Raw genomic sequence first — 9,391 nt, 5'->3', positions numbered from 1 at the left:
GTGGTTCGTGCTCTGCTGTTAGAGACAAGCAGCAGTGATGAGCTCTGTCAGCAGCATGGCTTGGACTCCTTGAACCTCCAGGAGGAGCTCTGGATTCAGCATACAGCAGTAAACACCAACGGGCTCAGAAGGCTGTGTTTCACACAGGACCTGGTTTCAGTCTTACTGCTTGTGCTGGAGGGAAAAGGGCCTGCTTGGAAGTGCTGCTCAAAAAAAGGGGGGGAACCCTCTGACTTCCCCCAAATCCACACTTTTTCAAAGCTAAAATGTGCTTCTAAATACTAATCCACCTTTTCAACTGCTTTTCTAGCCTCTGTTCTCTTACTTTCCCCACAAGCTGCTCTGTAGCCACCTTGGCATACAGCTTGGTTCCCTGCTCTGGACTTGCAAACATGCAGGTCAATAGGACTTCAGAAGCAAACCTTCATGAAGAGATTTATCAGCCCCCTCGTTACATACTCACTCCATGACAAACTGGAGCATTAAATCAGGTAAACGTTAAATCAGTTAAAAGTACCCATTTTGGAAGAGAAGTTCAGCCCAGCATGATGAAGGGACTCAACCTCTTTAATACTGGTTCAGCAAACTGTGCTTTGCAGTGACCAGCTGCAAGCTGGGTGTCATCTCAACAAGCTGAGGACACTGAGCTGCAAAGAGGGATTTCTCAGTCAAGCCTGTGTCTCAGCCCTTGCTAGGGTTCAGTGCATGCCTGTAGTTGCGTGGTAATGCCAGTGCTGCATTGGGTTAAGGGGGGAACACGTGGGACATGTCTATGGGAAGGTATTGCAGCTGTTGGTTTTGAGGCTGCTGAGGAGGTTCAGGCGTAGAACGAATCACTACTTTTATTGAGGATTTGGAGCTTAAAAGGTAATTTTATCAAGAAGGAAAGGAAGGAAACTCAGTCTGAGCTGACATGTTCAGCAGATCGGCCCCATTTCAGGACTGGCTACACAGCAGAGTTGAACTGGGTTTGGGCCCTTTGCCCAGTAAGGAGCAAACTCTGTAGCCCAGTTGGTTGGTCTAGTGCTGGGTCTGTGTGTGACTGGGGTTGTTTACTGAGCACTCCAGAACAATCGGTATGACACTGGAACAGGTATTGCTGTGCTCTGGAGCATCTCCTGTAGCCCCTTCAGGTACTAGAAGAGCACCTAAAGTAAGGCACTATCAAATGTTCCTCCTGAAGGAAGGAAGGTGATAGGCTGGAAAGAGGAAACCATAATAGGAGATATATCAAGGACAAGGAGCATAAATCATATTGGTAGTGCTTTGATTCTTTCACTTTGCTTTGCAAGTATATTTTTTACACTGCACAAGCAGTAGCTTGAGAGGAAAAACCCTTCAGATCCGCAGCAAGAGGCTGCTAGAGTGCCTTGGTGGCACTAGCAATGGAGCAGTGGCAAACAGATTTGCTTGCAAAAGCAGGTTAAAAGAAAAGTTGCCTTTGGCTCAGGTAATTTCTGCTAAAACAAAACCAAATGCAGTGGAAACTGTGTATGGCTGCACAAGTAAAATGCGTTATGTTACCTCTGACCTTCCCATGGCTGTAATGCAGGGATTCAGAAGGTAGTAGCTGGACATGGGTAGCAGAAACCACTTGACACTTCTCAGGTTAAAACCTTCAGCTCCCAATGCTTTGCAAGCTCTGTCAGCAAAATGTGGCTGACCAATTTTGTTTCCTGAGCTAAGAAAAAAATCATCCTTCAAGGACCAAGGGGTTCTGGAAAAGGCTTGTAATAGCACTAACTGACACCTGATCTTATCTAGAGGTTGTATCAGACACTTGTGATTGGTCACAAAGGGTTTCTTTTCATGAAGAAGAAAAATGATGGAGGGGAAGTGATAAGTAGTTGAGATTAATTTATGTAGCCTGAGACTTTGTCTAGAGCTCATATTGTGTCTGAATAAACTGAAATCTGAGCCAACAGCTGCTTCACAAGAGCAGAACAGAGCAGCCTCTTTGTTGAGAGAAAAGATCTTGTGCTCTGACCTTTGGAAGATCACGGGTCTTGTGTAACTCACGTCATTTGAGAAGCGAAAGATGTTGGTCTTCCTGTGTCTTTCCAGATTCAGAATCGAAACAACAGTCTCACAGAGGATGCCAGCAGTTGACTACAGCATCCAGACAGCAGATAGATAAAAGTAATAATTTGCACATGTTTTGTTTCTTAGGTTAACTCACAGGAGGGTTGAGGTTAAATGTTCATTGTTTAATGCTCCTTCATAACACGTTATTTTGCACATTAATTTCACAATATTCTTTACTTATTTTTAATTGCCTATTTAAGGAGTGATGTTTGGTTCAGATCTGATGGGTGTGAGATGAAAAAGCAGTGATCTCCACAAGAAGCTGTTTTATGCTGGGCTCTTCTGTACACATAAGCAAAAACACCACCTCCACATGCACATCGGCATCTTACTGAATGGCTCATTTAATTGTTTTTCAAAAGATTACACAGAATGAGACAGTTTTCTCACTTACCTCTTCCCACACAAATTATCTCCCTGCCCAAGTCAACTCTAAGAACCACAAGATGGTTTTGTTAGGCTCACATTATCCTACAAGCATGTGGGAAGAGTTCTAAATTAACAGCGCACATCAACACACAAAAAATAAACTTATCAGGGCAAGACTTTCTCTAAATGTACAAAGCAACTGCCATAATAGGGCAGATCTCTTGTCTGATGTCTCTGCTTATCCCTGTAACAAGCACATTTATACTACAGAATGAGGGGGGAATGGAGACTCCCCCCACATCACAAGCTATCCGCCCTGTAACCTGGTTATCAGAAATGCTGGGAACTTCTAGGGAAGAGACATAGAAATGTGGGAGAGATCTAGTAGGAGGTTTTCCACACATTGCAGCTGCTTTCTAAACTACATTTGTTCATCTATCTATCTATCTATCTATCTATCTATCTATCTATCTATCTATCTATCTATCATCTATCTATCTATCTATCTATCTATCTATCTATCTATCTATCTATCTATCTATCTATCTATCATCATGTAAAACAGTAATGAGATCTTGAAAGGTCAGTGTACAACCTTCTCCCATTAGGCACTTGCCAGATGAGCAATGCTTTAAAACCCACATTAACAAATGAGCAGCATTTTGTAACCATCCTCAACATTTCCATGAAAAAGCTGTGGCAGCTGTGGATTCTTCTAGATGAAAAGCATTAATCCACAGGGGGTTCAGAGAGCACAGGTTTGTTTCTTCATCTCATCAGTGCAAGTGTCCTAGTGTTTTCAGTTTGAACTGGTAGAAGAAAGGAATATTATGAAATCTAGAAGCTAATAATTTATGAGCAAGGATATTCAGACCTACTTGAAACCCAGGCAAGTTATCCCAAGACACAGTTCCTGTAGTACACAGACAGCAGCCTCACTGGATCAGCGAATCATCTAATTTTAACCTGCTGACAAGTCTACAGGGTCATCAGTAACACGGGCTACACCGACACTGCAATTAGGGTGAATCACGTAATTGCTTTCTTCCTCATTTTACATATTTGCAAAAGCAGAAGGAAATACAACACACATCCCTCAGGGAAAAAGTGGGGATTAAACTAATTATTTGGAGAGCACCTTGGTGATCCCCAAGTCACGGAAGTGCTGAATATAGATCAGCAAGCATTTAAGATAAAGAGCTTAAACGGGGTGAAAAGGAGAAAGGTCTCCATGAAGATTGTGTTGAAACCCATGAAAATATAGGTTGGAGTACTTACTCCTGAATGCTTAACAAAGGGCTGTGCAGAACCTGCTAACTTCCCTCAAGACAGATGAGTTTCAGCCAGCACTGGGAGTTGAGCCCAGAATCCCATTTGTAAGGGCAGTGCTCTAATCAGATGAGCAACAACACCCACTGGCAGGAGACCCACGCTGGTGGTTTCTGCACTGTGGGGGGTGATCTCGTCTCTGATGATGCATGTTCCCGTCTCCTGAAGCCAAAGGGTTCGGCTCTGGCTAGCAGTGACAGCATTTTTGAGATCTAAATTATTACTCAGGGCTACCACTCCCACTTCCAAGTCTCCTCTTTCTCCAGAGCCACTGCTTGCAGCTTGGGATCTTCACAAGCCATACCAGAACTCCAGCCTGGGCTGGATGCTGTGATACCTTAATGAGATAGAAAAGGCACAAGCCACAGGAACAGGGACAGGAAGAGGGTGAGGATCTGTGTCACACATGAGACATGCATTGCAGACTACTTTCTGCCTGTTGGTTGGAGGTTAAAGGTATAAAAAGGGAGCAGCTTCACCAGTTGAGCTAGAACATCATAAGCTTTCCTGTATTATAATTTTACCATCAGGTGCTGTTCTGTTGCAGAAAGACTTCATGCTAACATTGTTCGTTATCGGTTAAGTAGGAATGACCTACACATTAGGCTTTTTGATGTATCCAACTAAACAGTTACATTTGAGGACTTTGTAATTTTGGCCATTTGTGTTTCCTTCAGCCTTCCCCTTACCTTGCCATAACAGCGAGAAACACTTGTCCTTCAGAAACACCTTGTCTGTGCATATCCTGTGCTCTGGGCAGCCAAAATGTAACCCTGACTGGCCCTTGTTAAACAGGGTTCCTCAACTTGAGTATCACTTTATGATGCTGATAAAAAAATGCAGTTTCAGGCTTTAAAATGTGCCCACCAGAATAAAAAAACGCTCCACATGCGATGTATGCAGTTATGCTTGGACACATCTAGTGACAGCATTTTCCTGACTCTGGAAGAACCATCAGAGCAGTTCTGACTTCACCAACCCAAGGAGAAATTTCAAGAGAAACATTTCCTATTCCAGTATAACACCTAAGATAAGCAACTGCACAACAATCCATAAACTAACAGTGGGATATAGATGGCAGTCACTGTTACTCTAAGGGGGGATGATGTTTGTCATTTATATCTATTACAAGATACGAACACAGTTGCATCAGAAATAGAAGATAAGTCAAACTTTGAAAGAAGATTGGAAACCTTTAACAATAGCCTTAGCTCAATTGTTTTCCTTGCAACACACAACCTGAGAAGGACTGAATACAAAAGGTTGCCCTTTGAAACAAGGTGAGGATAAAGGTGAAAGATGAAAGTGGTTTCTGAATGTGTTGAGATAACACGGAACCTAAACCACTCACAACGCAGTAACCAACATTTAGTGGAGAACTGTTTCTGGTGAGCAAATGATTGAATGAATTTTCACTTTCGAAGGGGAAAAAATCCTCAAGTACGGACAAGGCAAGTCCCTCTCTTATCTGCCTTTCCCACTCCATCATCTTCTCCTTCAGCTAGGAGGTTAGGATCCTATGCATTTAAAATGCCATGAAGGTGAGAAGTAAAAATGTAGACAAAGGATTCCCCTGATCAGTACATGGAGACTGCTCATCTGGAACACAGACTGTTGAAGAGAGACGTGCTTTGGATACAGCTGCACTATCAGTTCTCCAAGTTCAAAGTTAAAAAAAACAATGGATGTGAGGATGCAGTTCAGTTACCCAGCATCCCTTAAAGTAAGTCCTTTTTCTCACAGGAAAAGTACATGTGTAGCTTTGAATGTTGGCTCTCTCTGGCAATCTAAATGCACTGATCTCTGGGACAAAGATTTAGCTGAAATGTAGAAAGGAATGATAAGAAGAAGGAACCCTAGACCTGGTATTCTGTAAAGGGAGTGCTTCCTACAAGATTCTTCCCTTCCTTGGTGATTCCTCACCTTGAACTACTTACCTGTGTTACCTGACATTTCTTAAAAGAAATGAGAAATGATTGCAGCAGCAGCAGCAACTTGAGACTCTTCAGAATTCCTCCTCCAGAACTGTGTAGTAGAGCCAGCTGTAGCGTAGAAAAAAAAAACCACCACAAACCAAACAAAACCTCCTAAGACTTCCTTCAGAAAGTTGCATTTGTTATCAGCTCTACTAGAAATGAAACTTTCTGGCAGCACAATTGCTATTGCTTCAGAGCTACATTTCATCAAAGGAACAGAAACCACAGAGCAAGAAATCAAACTACTTCATGGTCTACTCAGAGGCACAGAGTGAAACCAATTTAGGTCAGGTAGAGCCTAAGAGCAGGAGCTTTCCATGTCCCTTTTCCCTGCAGCTATGACCATTGCAACAGTCCCATTGCATCTCTTTGTTGCTTAACACAAGGAGGTGAGGACAATGGTCTCCTGGAAAACACCCGGTGTAGGCTGTTCTCTCCTACAGCTGTCAAGTGCAGTTTGGTGAATTTGCTCCTTTCCTTGAGCTGGTTCAATGGGATTGTTGTACTCGCAGAAACTAGTGGCTGTTGCAGTGGGAAAGGTATGAAGTGGGAGTTTTATCAGGGCTCATTCTTGAGTAAATACTAGTCAGCATTTTAGTTGATTTAGGAGCATGCATAACAAATGATGAGAAGTGGTGTGGGCAGGCTGCAAGTGCTTTGGAAGAGAAAAAAATCCTGCCAGATTATTAAACTTAAGATGTATTTAAAAATTTAAACCAGTAAGGTTAAGGTGGATACAATGTATTAAAATCTAACACTAAGGGAAAAACCAACATTGCAAATCAGTGGTTGAACTATTAAAACAATTACCTCTGGAATGATTTAGCTACAATAGAAAAGAACAAAGTGCAATTCTTGTAATCAGCTCACTCTGCTACAATTCCAGTGTGAATCCTCCTCTGCTCCTTGCGAGGAGCACAGAACTGCACTGTCACATTCTCATGAATGAAATAATTGAAAGTTGGCTGCTTCTGAACTAAAACTGCAGCAGCGAGTGAAATGAGAAGGAAGTGGGTGGAAAGTAGTGCCAGAATGGGAGCAAGTGCACCAGAAAAAGATCAATATGGGATGAATGCCCCTTGATCAGAGCGTTCAAGGGCACCGTGGGTTGTATACCTCAACTTGTGCATGTCCTTTTTGGGGCAGGAAAACCATGTATTAACCAGTGACATACTCCAAGTGATACCACATGGCTGGTGAACAAACGCATGTTTTTCAGCCCAGTTTCATTAAAGATCAAGATCCCCCTAAACATAAAAATGTCTGTTCATGCTATTAAATATTCTGGATCAGCAAAACATCTTATAAGCCTTAAAGACACAACAAAATTTCCATTCCTTTGTTCTCTTATGACTGAACTGTAAGTTATATTAATGCCTTCTTTAGTGACTAGGTTTACAGATTTACCTGAAGTACTCTAGAAACGCCTAGCATGTATGATCCAAGCACCTTTTCAGTGTTTTAAAAATATTTATAGAATCACAGAATGGTTTGGGTTAGAAAGTACCTTAAGATCATCCTGTTCCAATCCCCTGCCATGGGCAGCGACACCTTGCACTAGAGCAGGTTGCCCAAACACCCGTCCAACCTGGCTTTACGTTCTGCAGTTTCACCTTCTAACCTTCCCTCCTAACACTATTTTAAAATACAGAGTTCAATCTTCAAGTATGTAAGTGATGTTTGACAAAAAGATTCATGAATTCTCAATAAGGTGTCAAAACTTTATTGAATTCACTTGACATCTGTGAGGATTCATGTAGAATATTAAAAAAGATCAGTTCCTTTTTAATCTTCAGGTACAGCAAGTTTTCTGGTGTCATTACAGCATTGGCATTCTTTTTCATGGAGACATTTTTGGTACAAACAGAATGCAGACCAAAGAGTAACTAGGAAATCACTGAGGTAAAAACGTCTCTAATAGTATTTTTATCCTTTACTAGACAAGGCATTGAACGTTTTTTCCTATAATGGAAAAAAGAAGACAGGTGTTTTATCCATAGCTTTATTTTACCAGGAAGGTTTATACAGTTCTGCATAAAGGTCATTGTATGCACAGCCTGAAGTACAAAGCTCCCTTTGAAAACTCCAGCACAAAGACACTGCATATTGACAACATTAAACAGCAATGTGGTGGTATAGGGTGAAAAAAAACAGATTAAAACAAACCAGCATTCTTCCTATTGAAAAAGCAGAATAAAACAAGGCACTTTCAGTAAATAAGTGAAGAACAGAAACAAGCTGTATCAAAGGTTCCACAGAACTGACCCAGAGCACTGTAACAAAATTCTGCAGTAATGAACAAGTAAAATACAAAAAGGCACTGCATAATCCTCTCCCTGCAACTCCCCTTTCTCAACCGATTAGCCAACTGAACTTGGCACAATGGAGTTTTAATTATAAAGTGCATCTCCTGTCTTAATACATTTTGAAAAATAGGCTATAGAACACATGTAGAATTATCCCCATGTGTTCAGTATATTGAAACAAAAATACATTGCAACTAGATTCAATCTAGTTATGAACTGTGCAGGAAAAAAATATGGCTTCTTTACAAGTCTTTCAATAACCTCCACATAATCTGGAATATTTTTAAACAAACATGAATGCATTAACAAGATGGTAAGAGGTAGTGTTTCAAGTAAAAGGCAAACTCACCAATTTTATTGTTACATGGGTATATAGCAAAGGTATCCCAGATTTTCAAAGCAGCATGACCAAACAAAGTATTACAGCATGCTCTCTTGGGATGAAACTACACAGTGTTTTGGGGGTCTCATATTAGTTTCTTCAGCAAAAATGACCAGGCTTCTTAATATGTCCAACTACAATCCCATTTCGTAAGTACTCTTCTCTTGGTACTGTCAGGGTTCCTATTGCATTGGATTAAAATTTCCAGAGAAATATCCTTCAACTTTAGAATTTAAAACCAACATATTCTACATTCTTATTAAACAAAAGATGAGTCTCTTTTTACTTCAACAACATTAATTTATGGCTATAAGAATATGAAAACACAAATATCAAACAGATGAACACATCAAGAGTATCACATCAGTGGCAACAGATGACATGCTAGTTAGATGGTTGGTGATTCAATGTGAAACTTTTGTCACCCTGCTAGGGAAGTCAGCCAAATTGTGTATGTACACGATCTAAACTTCAGCGGATTTTAGCCCTTATTAGACTTTAATATATTAAATATATAAAGGCTAGATAAAAACTGAAATCAAAGCAGCAATGGGTATATTTCTTATGTTAATAATTTGTAAAATTTATGTAAACATTCAATATGTGCATTCTTGCTCTTTGCTGTAAATTCTTCACAGCTACTCTATACCCTACCCAAAGAGTATGTCCCAAACGTGAAGCTTTCCCAGGTACCAGCAGCTGCTACTGATCTATTCTTCATCAGCAGTATATGCTACTTCAGCAACTTCAATTTCTGGTACAGAATTTTCAGGCAAAGAGCCACTCCAGCATGCATCATGGTTCTCTTTATCTGAGCTGCAACAACAGATCAATAATAAGTTTTGCCAAATGGAAACTAACATGATTCTCCATAGTAATTTTATGCTGTCAATCCACATAACATTAATACAGCTTGTTCAACTTATCACTTATTCCAGATCTAA

At 40.7% G+C, this 9,391-nt stretch overlaps 1 protein-coding gene and 1 long non-coding RNA gene across 5 annotated transcripts in view; one reads left to right on the top strand and one right to left on the bottom strand.

Annotated features, from left to right (window-relative positions):
- Window positions 1-9,391, top strand: part of LOC133266724 (uncharacterized) — a 796,291-nt gene that overhangs the window by 83,880 nt on the left and 703,020 nt on the right. The gene's annotated exons all lie outside the window — the stretch shown is intronic.
- The window catches only part of SNX16 (sorting nexin 16), a 28,570-nt gene continuing 26,645 nt past the window's right edge, over window positions 7,467-9,391 (bottom strand). For all 4 annotated transcript variants that reach the window (XM_061448202.1, XM_061448201.1, XM_061448204.1 and 1 more), the window contains one exon: window positions 7,467-9,263. In XM_061448202.1, the coding sequence (XP_061304186.1) occupies window positions 9,158-9,263 (106 nt within the window). In that variant the 3' untranslated portion in view covers window positions 7,467-9,157. The remainder of the gene's footprint in view (window positions 9,264-9,391) is intronic.

This window comes from Pezoporus flaviventris, unplaced genomic scaffold (assembly GCF_033815535.1).
Source record: "Pezoporus flaviventris isolate CSIRO_AGI_PZ_B2104156 unplaced genomic scaffold, CSIRO_AGI_Pfla_v1 ptg000007l, whole genome shotgun sequence".
NCBI lineage: Eukaryota > Metazoa > Chordata > Aves > Psittaciformes > Psittacidae > Pezoporus > Pezoporus flaviventris.
This window is presented reverse-complemented; position numbering and strand designations above follow the sequence as displayed.